Source organism: Neopsephotus bourkii, unplaced genomic scaffold (genome assembly GCF_033783945.1).
Source record: "Neopsephotus bourkii isolate Nb327-2 ecotype Australia unplaced genomic scaffold, CSIRO-AGI_Nbou_v1 NB_1250, whole genome shotgun sequence".
Taxonomy (NCBI): domain Eukaryota; kingdom Metazoa; phylum Chordata; class Aves; order Psittaciformes; family Psittacidae; genus Neopsephotus; species Neopsephotus bourkii.
The window spans coordinates 2,960,238-2,973,947 of NW_026901735.1; the positions used below are offsets into that span (position 1 = coordinate 2,960,238).

Consider the following 13,710-nt stretch of genomic DNA (forward strand, 5'->3'; position numbering starts at 1 on the left):
CCAGGTTTCTTGTAGCTCCTTTAGGCACTGGAGCTGCTCTAAGGTCTCCCCTTCAGGAGCCTTCTCTTCTCCAGGCTGACCCAGCCCAGCTCTCTCAGCCTGGCTCCAGCGCAGAGCTGCTCCAGCCCTCACAGCATCCTTGTGGCCTCCTCTGGACCCACTCGAACAGGTCCACTTCTCTGTTGTGTTGGGGTCCCCAGAGCTGAACACAGTACCAAGGTGCAGTCTCTACAAGACCACCAGAAGCCAAGTGACAGGCCCAGCACCCACCACAGGGGAACAAGTGGATGAATAAAATGGAGTCAAGAATGAAGCATATTTTTATCTCAGCACAAGAGGAACATAAATAGAAGAGCAAGCTCTACACTAAGCAGAAATACAAAATTGAACCTTTAAATGAGTATAAAACTTCTCTTTATAGCTGGAAGATTGGGGCCATGGATTACCTGTGCCACAGGTTCACTGACACCCAAACGGGTGCCACGTGAGCTTTCAGACACTGGGAACAAGCACGGCTGAACCAGTGCAATGGGAATATCCCAGCTGGGACTGGAGCTCATTCACAAAGTACCACTGACCCTTCTTTTCCACATGACAAGAAAGTAGTGTTGCAGCACTTCCCCTAAGAAAGCACACATACAGAATTTGTACCATCTATTTTTCCTCTGTTTCCCCATAGTTTCTAGCATCTGGTACACCTGAGAGCTGAGCACTGTTTAGAGTGCAACAGGCAAATTTAGTTTTAAAGTAGGGCAGGCCCTGAACAGATGTTGATTGGCTGCCTATATCCACAAGCTCCTACAGAAGTGTTCTTACACCTCTGCCGTTCAAAAAGAGGAAAGAAAAGCTGCTCTGCTGATCTAACTCTTCTTTTTTAGCTTGTATCATCATGTCCCATGCAGCCTGTGTGTAAATACGTAAAATGAGGAAAAGATGACTGCCTTTGCCTGAGATATACACAACTTCAGGGGGAAAAAAAGAGAAGAAAGTGATGGCAAACAGAGGCATGAAGTGATTATGTTGGGAATTAATCAATTTTGTAGGTTAGTCATTTCAAATCCATTGCTTCAACCCAACAGCAGTTTGGATTTACCTGTGCTGATGACATACAGCTATCAAAGTAATACTTCTGTCGATGTGGGTTGTAAAATGATGACTATAATCAGCCTCAAAAAAGTGGAGGATGATGGGAAAGAGCCTTCAACATCTAAGGCAGTGTCCCAGTCAATGGTGCAAATGACTGTGGGTTATCAGGCTTTAAATGCCACCCACGGATGCTGTGCCAAGCAAGCAGTGGCTTGGTTTCCCACACACTGCTATTGCAGCATGTCACACCAGTCTGTACATCAATGAATCACTTTCTAAAGGGCTTTTAATTTCACCTTTAAAATCCTCCATCTTTTTATTTGTTGACTTAGGACCAATTTTCTACTTTCCTCCAATTTCACAGCCTCAAATGAGTAATGTGGTTGTTCTATACTTACCCCATTAAGTTGCCTCCCAATTGGCTCTGCAACCTCAGACCCTGCGTTAGCAACATCCTTTTCACTTTTAAACAAAGAAGCTTCAAATTTATGCCCACAAAGTGCCACAGAGAACTTTGGGATCCTAACCAACCAGGCTCAGAAGACCAATGGACAAATCCATATTTAAGTGCTTGTTGGGTAACCATTTCAAGGTCTACTTTTCAGCATGGGTCCCCACTAGGCTGCATCTAACATCAGCCAGCAAAAAGTGCCACCTCCATTTGAATACTACTGACCAATAGAGAATATCATACAAAACCAAACCATGAAGAGGGTCGAAACTTTGGCTTCGTTCCTTCCTGACTCTTTGTCCATGCTTTCTGATCCTCAGAGCACCTCCATGACCAGGCTGTGCATCCAGAAGCCTTCACTGAGTGGGGGGATAAAAACTTACATGTACCCTGCTAAAGAGGTCTTGAGCTCTGGTTGAACAAAGGTGTAAGGCTGTGGGCAAAGGTGTGGGGAGAGTCCCTACAAAGAGTTTTCTTGCCACCCCACAAGCCAGGGGAATGATAAGCCTGGAGGAGGGGAGAAGGAGCAAAGGAGAAGGGATAACCACAGTTCACATGTGATCAGCAGATATATCAGCTGTTAAATTCCATAATACACAGGGTTTACTCAGACTGGAACTAAGCAGGATTAGCCAGACAATTTCTTTAGGCTGACAGCTGAACTGTGGGCAACACGGAAACAGTACCTGTCCCCTGGGTTTGCAATGGACTCCTGCAGTGATCCAGAAGGATAAAGATGTCCTCTTTACCAAGGGTAGAAGAGCCAAATCTGCCATGTAAAGGAACAAGACTGCAAGAGGGAATGTTGGAGAAGGTGAAATGAGTGCTGGAGGTTGGGCGCAGGACAAATCCAACAAGACTGGAATTGAGTTTACAGGACCCATAAAATGAAAAATCACTTGTTCAACAGGAGCATGCATGAAAATACTCTTCACTATGAGAGTGGTTAAACCCTGGAGAAACCCTGGTGATGGCACCACAGGACACAAGTCATCATTCTTCTAATTGAAGACCAACTTCCTGCAAGTTGAAAAGAGCCACCTTGAGCAGACTTGCTTCTTAGAAACAGACAACATCGTCTCATTTCTCAGGATGTCTATATTTTGGGGATAGCTGTAACCTTATCACATGAACATCTGATTTGTCTGCATGAATCCTTATCTGTTGCAAAGTATGCAGTCAAGAAAGAAGGAATAAAGGGGGAATATCAGAGCAAAAGTAGTCAAATGCCAACCAGGAAGATTTTAGCTCTGCCAAAGAATTCTTCCATGATGCTGAGCAAATGATTTGAACCAGTCTGCTCATGGGCACAAAGTCTGTATTCTAATTTTGAGGGAATACTGCAATTGTATTTCCACATTTCATTTTCTCACTTCAGAGATGCTGAGCCCAAATTCCTCTGAAGTCACTGGGGAGGCATCCTGAACATCTGACTGTATGGTGCTAAGCAGCCTGAAAATTAGGTCCAAGGTATCTAATCACAGATTAAAAATTAGGAGCTTTTTATGTTGGTCTCTTTTTTTGGACCTACAACAGCACAACTGGGAACACGTTCTGTCTGATAGGTCCTTGTGAAAACAAGTTTAAAAGTGCTTATGAACCATTTAGTTTATAACAGATAAAAGACTTCATAATGATTAGTTAACTGCATTTCACGACAGCCTTTGTTACAAGGTCTTGAGCATCCTGATACTAAAGTGAAGCAAGCATACAGTGCACAAGTTAAATGTGCTGTTAGCTTCCCTTTTATGAAGAATTCCTCACTTACAGAGTTGTTTTCTGGTTTCAGTTTCCCCACTGTCTCCCAGTGCTCCAAAGGCTCAACTACAATAACACAGATGTTATCTGTGATTCAGCACCTGAAGTCTTCACCAGACCTTGAGGCAGACAGCTCACCATTCTGCAGGGGATACAAATCTATTTCCCCCCCCCCCCCCAAAGTTAGCAAGAGCTTTCCAATGGAGTTAACCAAGTTCAGGCTTTCCCCTTCACTAAATGTTAACTGCTGAGACATATTAAATTCAATCTGATTACACTTTTATGTTGGAAAAGACCAAAACCACCACTTAGATAAAATACTGGTATTTGCTTACTACATAAAGATTAGCAATAAAGAAAAAGCAGCAAAACCTCCAGATAACTTCTTCCCTCCAGACTGAAAGCATTCAGAAAAAAATAAACTCTCTTCAGTTTATTGTTTTAGTTTTATGCACACAGAACAATGGGCTTTCATTTGTCATGGTCTCAGTTATGTGCTCTAGTGACAGGCTTAGGCAGGGTTTAAACACAAACAAAAAAAAAGGCAGGAAAAAACACCCACGTTACTTGAGCATCAACATCTTCAATTCGGAAGATTTCCAGGTTTTTTTCTTTCTTTGGTCTCAGCTGATCCATAATAATGATGCTCTGATGTTGTATTTACTTGTAAGGTTAAAGGGGATGTAGCTCATACCCTTGATAATCTTCTTTAAAAGATCCTAAACAAATAAAGCCCCAAAACTTTAAACTGCACTCACCAGCTCAGCTTAGCTATAAAGACTAAGGCATGCTCGAAGAGAAAGGCATTCAAACAGAACTTAAAGGACTGAGGTTCATGTTTGCTGCTCGCTGCAATACCTGGTGAGGTGCTGTAGCCACTAAATAATGCTACTTATCAGGAGGGCTGTTCCACTAACTAAATACTTAGAGAAAGAAATATAGCTATAAAACTGGAATAATGTCCCTCAATTTAGGTAGAGTTTTATTACCTTACTGATACAGTTACCTTTTGCAAGTAAACAGTTTAAGGCACAGAGAGACCAGTTAAATTCTTTATGCAAAGTACACATTATCACTAGGGAAGATAAGAAAGCCTTTAAGCAAGAACTGAAAACAAATCTATTTTTGAATATACACCATCACATTAACTTGCTGCAGTGTGCCAACTGCTGCTCTTAGAAAACATGAGTTCAGCTGTGCTCTGGCTGTTGAGCTATTTGCTCACTCAGTTATGTCTATCTTGTTCCCACTGCAGGCCAGAGAAAAATAAAAGGAAAAAGGCAGCCAAGGTTGCAGCCCCTTCAGACGTCAGCTCAGTCCTCAGAGAAGTCACCCTTTATGCTCAGGTTTCATTAACCTTCTCAGCTAGCAACGCATTCTGCTCCATTAAGTTTAGCCCCCTACAAGACAGCTTCACCCGTGGACCTAATAGCATCCTTTTTATTTATTTATTAAACTGTTTTCAAACTCTCATCAGGAAGAGCTCTTAGAGCCTGCGTTTCATTGCAGCACAGTGGACCAAGTCAGTTCTTTCAGCCCTCCCTCTCTCTCACAGCTATAGCTTCTCTCGAGGAATAAGCGCATCTGTTCAAAGACCAGACCAGTACTTAAGAGACTCAGCATCTCCCCCCAGTAGTAAGGTAGAAGTGGTTATAAAGGCTCAGCTGAAGACAGCATGAAGAAATATGACTTGAAGCAGCAAGTGCTCAGCCAACTAGCATCTTAAACCAGACACACACATGCATACAAAAACCCCACCTAAGCAACCAGTCACTTCTAGCTTTCACCTACACAAACATCAGCTATTTTGTTCAGTGTCTTGTGAATCCAATCCATGTATCAAGAGCAAGAGTTAACCTGTGATACTGTTACAGAACAAACCAAAACCAGTGTGAGGGAAAAAAGAGATAGAACAGCAATCAGCTGTTTGATTTGGTGCTTTATAACCTGATCCAAAACCCAATTCATGAATAGCCTGTAGTAGGCATTGGCTGGTGCAAGTGGTATTACATCCAACCCCATGCACAGAAGTGCAAAGCTGGATATTTTTAATTAATCCTAATGCTTTTACAATTTAGAAATGGAAGATGGTCTGCAGAGGAAATGGAATTTCAAGCCTCCTGAGCTGCTTGCCTTCCACCTGCCTCTATGTGATCCCGAGCAGTTGATATAAGCTCTTCCTCTCCTCTTAGCAAAGCTCAGGCAAAGTGTTTCTCATCCAGACCAGATCACCATCACTGGGTGAAGTTCACATGTAACACATAGCAGACTTCACTGCTGTTCCTCAGAGAGAAGGTCCAAGAGCATTAGTACCACACCTAATAAAGCAGCCTTACAGTTACTAATAAGGCACAGAGCTACCATAAGGCTCACAATGGGAAGTCCATGGGTGGACTGGATTTAAAGCCTGTATCACTCACAGCCTTTGTCAGATTGTTGTGCACACCACACTGCAGCATCCTTCTAGAAGCTGGCAAATAGTCTTTAACAACTGCTACTCAATACACCATGAAATTCCTTACACGCCTCTGATGCTCTGGTTTAAATCCTTCCAGCATTCCCATTAAAACCTCCAACACTATTTTTCAGTGGTTTATAACTCAGCTGAAAGAATTTTGCTCTGGGCTGAAACTTGGTACAAGTCATAGGAATTCACAAGAAACACTCTTTGGCTTTCTGAAATGCAAAGCAAAGTCAATGGAGCCATCTTTAAACAGCAAAACAAAGCAGCAGGGCAGTGTACCATGGGGTATGTATGCCTCGGACAGGAATCAATGCTGCCCTAGTGCAGCGGCAATGCAGAACTGAACCTCCATCCTCACTTGGAAACAGTAAATAGAAAATGATGTGTAACAAACGTCAGTATGAGCCTCGCTTTCCTGAATAGCCCTGGTAGCAACAGCCCAACCAAAGTACTCATTATGGTCAATTCTATTTTACTGTTACATTTGGTAATTTACTATTACACATTACAGCCTATTGTTTCACTACAGAGTTTGTGCATGCCTGTTTACATGAGAGAACACAGAGGTTCACATTAATAATCATCATTGTTTTAAAACCCCTTGAAGCAGATGCATTTGATAGAAAACAAAGACTCTGAAGCAGTTATTGGCTACTCAATGGCAAAGTCACCAAATATGAATCTGTTTGAAGACCTTCTTACAGCCAGAGCGCCAAGCGAGATTTGTTTTTCATGACACCTTTGATTTCATGGGGCTCCCACTGCTGAGAAGTGACAAGATAGGGCCGGGGGGTGAAAAACGCACACATATACACACAGTGCGTGGTGAACAGTGAGTTAATGCTGGTATTCTTCATCACACAGTGTGGCTAAACTAAACACACACCAGCTTTCACAAGGTTGCTGCTGAAATCACTCACTAAACACAACAGGTCTCTTCCTCATCTCAGTCACACATTCCAGGTGATACCTGTGTATCGCTCAGTAACACCAACCTGAAAGGCTCTTCTTATTTTGCCAGAATTTATTCTGTATATACTATATATTCCATCTTTTATTACTGCAGCCTTTAGGTTTACAACTGGAAAGCTTTTTTCTAATTCGCCTATAGCAGACAGGTTAGGCACTGAACATCCACCCCACATGGAGAACGCCTCCCTCAAATCCTATGTATACAACATGCTGCTGGAGAAACAGCATTTAAACTATTAACTTAAACCGCTGCCTATTGCTTAGACTTGCAGTCTAGGGACTTAAATCACTGTTAACTTGACCTCTGCATATACCTGTTGAAATTTCTTGGTAGCTTACCAAAAATCAAACAATAACTGGAATGCCAAGGCTGATATTATCCTGCCTTTTCCTATACTAAGGAAAACAGCAACTGAAGGAAAACATTTTCACAGGCAAGTCATTCAAGCTTAGCTCCTAAACATGAAGCCAGTGTTTACTACTGCAGACAAGGTCAGGGTGTTGAGCATATTAAAACTATATTGGCTTATTACTGTAATTATAACTTCACAGCACAAGCTGTTTGGTTTTCTGGTGCTCCTTCTCTCCTTGAGAGTGTTTACTACAGGTTTATAGAGGTCAGGCTCACACATTTGGCTGCTGGACAGGCTGAAAGCAATGGCAAAGCAGTGATACGTAACAAGAGCAGTGGTTAAGACACACAGACTGCTCCTTCTCCCTCTCACTGCTGTCCCTCCAGTTGCTGCTGGGGATGTCTATAGCACAGCCAAATCTCCAGCAAAACTTGAGCTGTCTTAAGGCTCTCAAAACAAGTTATCCTCAACAATTCCCCTGGCATTCAAACTGCCTTCTTTCCCAAGCACTGCTCTAGCACAGCTCGAGCCTCTCTGTGCCCCTCTGTCTCCACTCACTGTTCGCAGACAGACTTTTTGGGGCACAACTGAGAAACAAACACCCAATGTGTTGTAAGAGTAAGGCTAGCAGAGAACTCGTCCTGTTTTCCTTCTCAGCAGCACACCAGGCTTATTTCTGGGCTCTGAGGAAAGGAAAGCTAGACAGAGAAAAGCTACCTTTCTCTGAAACAGTCCCGGGCAGAGTTGGAAGTGAAACCAATCCCAGCTGCTGAACAGCTGTGCTACCAAAGGTAAAGTGAAAACCACGTTTCTCTCCTATGTGAGGCAATACAAGCATAAAGGGTTGGGAAGCAGCAAGTGGTAAAAGGCCAGCAGATGTGATTTTGAGGCAAGTCTAATGACCTAACAAGCCGAGAGAACACCTTCTCTAGAGGAAAGAAAATGAGTGAGGGTACCCAAATAGCAAGCCCCGTGTGAATACGTACAGGGCTTGACAACCCCACCACAGTGACAGAGAAGGTGAGAAGGGCAGGAGCCAGAAGGAAGAGGCTGGGAGGAGGAAACGGGAGATAGAACAAGACAGATAGGGAACAGGTTGAAACAACTACGCTACGACGACAGAGATGGCAACGTGCACAATAATTCAAGGGAGGAAGGAGAGTAAGACACTCGCGAAGGGAGCCAGCTGAGCACAGCTGAACACGGCCAAACGAAGCGAGCCCAGGGAACCTTCAGAGAAAGTTTGCGCGGCGGACGGCCGGCGGCTTAACAACAGCCCGGACGGGCACACCGACCGTCACCGGCCGGCCGCCAACTCCGGCGCCGCTCAACTCCCAGCCACCCGCACCTGCCCCCAGCACCGGGCGCCCTGCGGGCTGGACACCGCCGCTCCCCACCGCCGCTCAGGGCATGGCCGGGCCGGCCGCGGCCCCGGGGGCCCTCCTGCCCTATCGATGCGCTGTGCGCGTTGCATAACCCCGCTGTGTCCCTGCCCCGTGTGGGGCACTGCGAGGCGAAGCGGGAGGAGCTACTCACATCGTCCCACTTGACGAATTTGATGCCCTTCTTGAGGGTGTCGGAGACGCAGACGGGCTTGAGCTGGAGAGCGTGCACCCCTGGCTGTGCCCCGGCCATTTGCACCGCATTGACGCGCTCCCCCCCCGGAGCGGAGAAGCCGCGGGAGGCGGCCGCCTCAGGAGGGACGCCGGGGCGCCGGAAACCGCACCGGGAAGCGAGGCCGGCAGCCGCGCTCGGCGCTCCTGGAACGGGCAGCGAGGAGCTGCCCGGGCGAGAGGCTTCAGTGGCGCCCGCGGAAGGACCTGGCGCGGCAGCAGCCGGGGCGAACCGTGCAGCGGCACATCCTCTATATACGGCCGGCTCGCCACGCACGCACACGCCCGCTCCCTCTCTCTCTCTCGCACACACACACACTCACGCACGCACGGGCACGGAGCGACCGGCGCTGCCCGCTCCGCTGCGCTCCCGCCCCTCCTTCCTCCCTCCCCGCCCGCCAGGCTCGGCCCCCGAGGTTCCCCCGCGCCGAGGTCAGCGCGCCGCGCCGCGCCCGCGGCACTGCAGCGCCACCTGCCGGCTGCGGACAGCGCGGCAGCCGCCGCGGGGCCTCGGGCTCCTCTCTGCGAGAGGGGCTGCTGTGAACCCCCCAGGGGCCTCGGTTCCTCCGGGGCCCCGCAGTTTGCCTTCCTCGGAGTACGGTCACGACAAGGCCTCTCAGTGGTCCCGAAGCGAGGAGGACAACAAGGAGGTGCTTGGAAATGCACCGAGGGAGAGGCACGCGTGGACCTGCATTAATGCCTGAGAAGGGAGCAACCTGTGTGGCTTGTCCTGTACCGCGGTACTTCTCACCAGCATCAGGCCTCAGAAGGGGTGAGTGCATGGGATGCCAAGTGCAATTTCAGGGAAGAGTTACAGCAAAAGTGGAGCAGAAGGGCAGTGCCAAGCCTGCAGAATGATGGATGGGATGCCAAAAGAAGAAAGGCTCTTTACGTTAAGACAGTGCTACATACAAATTCTCTCAAGGCTTCACACTTTAAATACTCAGAAATTGCTTTACCAAAGCTTTTTGCTCTCATAAGATGGACTTCCTCAGAATAAAGGCAACCTTAATTCACAAAGTATAAAGATGGCAAAATGTCCTCTCATCCAGCAAAATCCTAAATCCAAGAGTTTTATGGAAAGGTTTTTGAAGAACAAGGTTACATGTGCTCCACAAATGACCTCCTCTCTGCTACAGCCCCTGTGCGATCACAGCAGAGATAAAGCATCAGATGATGCAGCACATGAGATTTCTGATTTCTCTGTGAAGGTTTCCAACTGACCCTTATGATTTAGGGGCAGACAGGCACACTTCTACTATCAGCAAAGCAAACGGGGTAGCAAGTAAGTCTTTGAAGACAAATTGATTTTGTTTCAGGGGAATGGTATTTCACAAAATATAGGCAAACCGAGTGGGGAGAAGTTTGGGGTTTTTTAATTAAAAAGCTACAAAACTGGCATATTGGGTTCCCAGTTCGCTCTTACTGTTAGTTACAGACTTGTTAAAGCTCTTCTCTGGGCCAATTCCAACTTCTCCTTCAGCAAGAAACTTTTCATTGCCTTTAGTGGGGGCTGAATCTGCTCCTTTCTGACAGTTCATGCAGGCAGCATATACTTTAGAAGGCCAGTCAATCCATTTAATCTATTCTTTATGCTTATCAACCTTCCATGCAAACGTGGGTGTCACATCAGCCAGGGGAAAGTGTGCGCTCTCACTGCTGTGCTTTCATTTCCATGGCTTAAACAATAATGAAGTCTGGGTTTGACTGCACTGAGCTAAGTAGAGGATTGCTCTATGACAGGGTAAGGGAGATTTTCAGTATCATTTGCACAGCTGCCTTTGCATCCCAGGATATAATATTCAAAAGAATAAAAACTTAATAATAATAGTAAAATCCCCCAGAAAATAAGAGCAAAGAGCACTGGCACTACATTACCTTCAAGCCCTTAAGCACATGTGTTCACTGCAGGGTACTGAAAGCAGCTGTTCAGAAGATGTAAAATGACCATGGATGGTGGCACCTCTGTGGCATTTCTCAACAGGGCCCTAACACATTTTCATCTGCCCAAGTCTTCTTTACAACCTTTGTTAGGGAAATGAATTGCAATTTGTGATGATACCTCATATACTCCTGGCGATCTGTTAGTCTGAACATGGAAGAGGTGATCCTATAGATCAGTGTAGGCTCTGATACTGGTCTCTACTATTTCAGATACAAAGTACTGGTTGGAGCAATTTTGTGGCTTTTCAGACTTAAGCATCTTAATCTGATGGTATTTGGCTGCGGAGAAACAGGCCTTTTCTGTGGCAGATCTCTAATGGATTTTGCATCAAAAGGAAGGAGCAGCACAACAGGAAATGGCATTTTGACTGTGCCTTTTAAACAACAGCTCCGGAAAGTGCTTCTGTTTCAGCCTCTGCTGAAATCCTAGACTCAGTGAAGTTAGTGGGAATTTCAGTTTCAATGTGGAAAGCTAGCTCATGTGTTACTGATATTGCTTAATTAGCATCTGCTCCAGCTAAGACTACATTTCTTGGTACATAGTACATGTTGCAAACACATTCAGTGCATGGCTAAATTCAAGTGCTCTCTTCCACATAGCATGAGTTCAGTGACATGGGAACCAGCTGCACTCAGCAGGATCGCTACACCCAGAAGGAATACAAGTACCTTATCATTAGGTGATTGGACCACATCTGGCAAAAGAAAAAACAACACCTTTCTCCAAATGTGCAGTAAGACACACTAAATACATGAAGTATTATGTGTATCTTCTATATCTTCTTGACTTAGCCCCTTTTAGTTCCAAGAAATTCAAGGGCAGATGTGCTATTAGAACTAAACTTGGCAGTGGGCTAATCCAGGTAGTTATGCAGAGTTGTACATTTTAGATGTGAAACAGGCTGGCTTATATTGCTGCAGGAATTGATTTCTGAATGCTTTCATTTGTGTAGGTTCAAAAATCTCAGCTTAGGCAGTAAAATAATTGCCTTATGTAAACTATACAAGTTACTTGAAGGCAATATCCCTGTAAAGCATTATTCCTTATATAACATGCCTAGGTACCAATATTTCATTCCCAGGGGAATCAGCTGAATACACAACCTGTTTTAGATACACAAATGGAAATGTATGTAGACAAATAGGAGAAAGGAGCAGTAAGGGATTAAAATAAGAGATAGTGTTGACCAAAGTCAGGTCAAATAAAGACACAGCAAGAGCTATAGAATCATGGAATACAATCATAGAATAGTTAGGGTTGGAAAGGACCTTAAGATCATCAAGTTCCAACCCCCCTGCCATGGGCAGGGACACCTCACACTAAACCATATCACCCAAGGCCTCGTCCAAACTCGCCAGGGATGGAGCATTCACAACCTCCCTGGGCAACCCATTCCAGTGCCTCACCACCCTCACAGGAAAGAATTTCCTCCTTATACCCAATCTAAACTTCCCCTGTTTAAGTTTTAACCCATTACCCCTTGTCCTATCACTACAGTCCCTAATGAGGGGTCCCTCCTCAGCATCCCTATAGGCCCCCTTCAGATACTGGAAGCTGCTAGGAGGTCTCCATGCAGCCTTCTCTTCTCCAGGCTGAACAGCCCCAACTTTCTCAGCCTACCTTCATATGGGAGGTGCTCCAGTCCCCTGATCATCCTCGTGGCCTCCTCTGGACTTGTTCCAACAGTTCCATATCCTTTTTATGTTGAGGACACCAGAACTGCACACAATACTCCAAGTGAGGTCTCGCGAGAGCAGAGTAAAGGAGCAGGATCACCTCCTTCAACCTGCTGGTCATGCTCCTTGTGATGCAGCCCAGGATACGGTTGGCTTTCTAAGTGATGTGAGAAGTGCATTAAAATAAAATTTACTCTTTGAAATCTGATTGCAGAGAAATATATAGGAAATATATCTCAATGTCATTTGCTATTCTCAGTTTATTGGTATAAGTCTGCATTTTGAAAAGAAGCAGTGTCCTTAGCCTTGAAAATGCTTCAATGCAATGATGCACCATACTAAGAGTTAAACATAAGTGGCAGCATTGGCAGGACTTGGGATTAAAGATAAACTCAGCTCCACCAGAAGCATATCATCCTAACTGCATTTTAAATTGGGCCAAATTATACTTTAATTATCAGTGGGAGCAGGATCATTAAGCTCTACGAAACCACTCTCCAGAAAAGAAATATAGAACATACGACCCTATATTTCTGCTAAAAGCTCAGTCCTTCTGAGAACAGCAGAACTCAAACCTTCCCAACAGGACAATTGCCACAAGGTGCAGTGGAACTGCCTTGTGTGGCTGTTCCGTTAAGAAATGAAGCCTGCAAAATGCAGTAGCCCCAAAAGAGATCATAATTTGTTATAAATCACTCATTTACTAACTCACCTGTTAAATGAATAATTCCATAAATTCACAGCCAGTGGCCACTGGGTTATGTTTATATTTCATTTGATGCATGTACTAGATGTCTCAAGCACATAACAGCAGTCAGATATACCCTTTATGAGAGAGACTGATAACTTATGTGGCACAGCCACTCAATCAGGTGACTCCTCAAGAGTGAATATAAAATTCTGGCACACAAAACACCACCATAGCAACAAAGACAGCCTGGCAACAGCAGCTGCTGCACGGGAAAGGATTGGAAGGGGAGGGGGAATCTTGTACAAAAGTCCATTTCCTGGCAAAATCATTTTTTTTCCTTTGTATCATCATCACAAATGTCTGTAAAATCCTGGGAGAATGAAGATGAATGCACAATGTTTGAAATTACAGCACAAGTAGCATCTTTGTGTATATGAAATGACCCAGTCACTGCTATGCTCATGTTTTACCCTGAATAGACTGACCTGACACACAGCTGGCACCTATGGATGATCTCTGTGCCCCAGGAAACAGTCCATGTTTCTCTGTATGGCACCCTATATGAGGAAGAATGAACCCCTGATGGCTTGGACAAAACATGCTGCCAAACAGAATTTCTCACCCACTGGCACCTGAGACTTTCACCATGATTCTTTTCATGTCATAGTGGGATTAATTCATTATTGTTGCATCAGTTTTGT

At 45.2% G+C, this 13,710-nt stretch overlaps 1 protein-coding gene and 1 long non-coding RNA gene across 4 annotated transcripts in view; one reads left to right on the forward strand and one right to left on the reverse strand.

The window, feature by feature from the left end:
- The window catches only part of PLCB1 (phospholipase C beta 1), a 400,808-nt gene extending 391,719 nt beyond the window's left edge, over window positions 1-9,089 (reverse strand). For all 3 annotated transcript variants that reach the window (XM_061364798.1, XM_061364800.1, XM_061364799.1), the window contains exon 1: window positions 8,621-9,089. In XM_061364798.1, coding sequence (XP_061220782.1) covers window positions 8,621-8,719 — 99 coding nt within the window. In that variant the 5' untranslated portion in view covers window positions 8,720-9,089. The remainder of the gene's footprint in view (window positions 1-8,620) is intronic.
- LOC133218421 (uncharacterized) overlaps window positions 1-13,710 on the forward strand; it is a 404,246-nt gene that overhangs the window by 154,543 nt on the left and 235,993 nt on the right. The gene's annotated exons all lie outside the window — the stretch shown is intronic.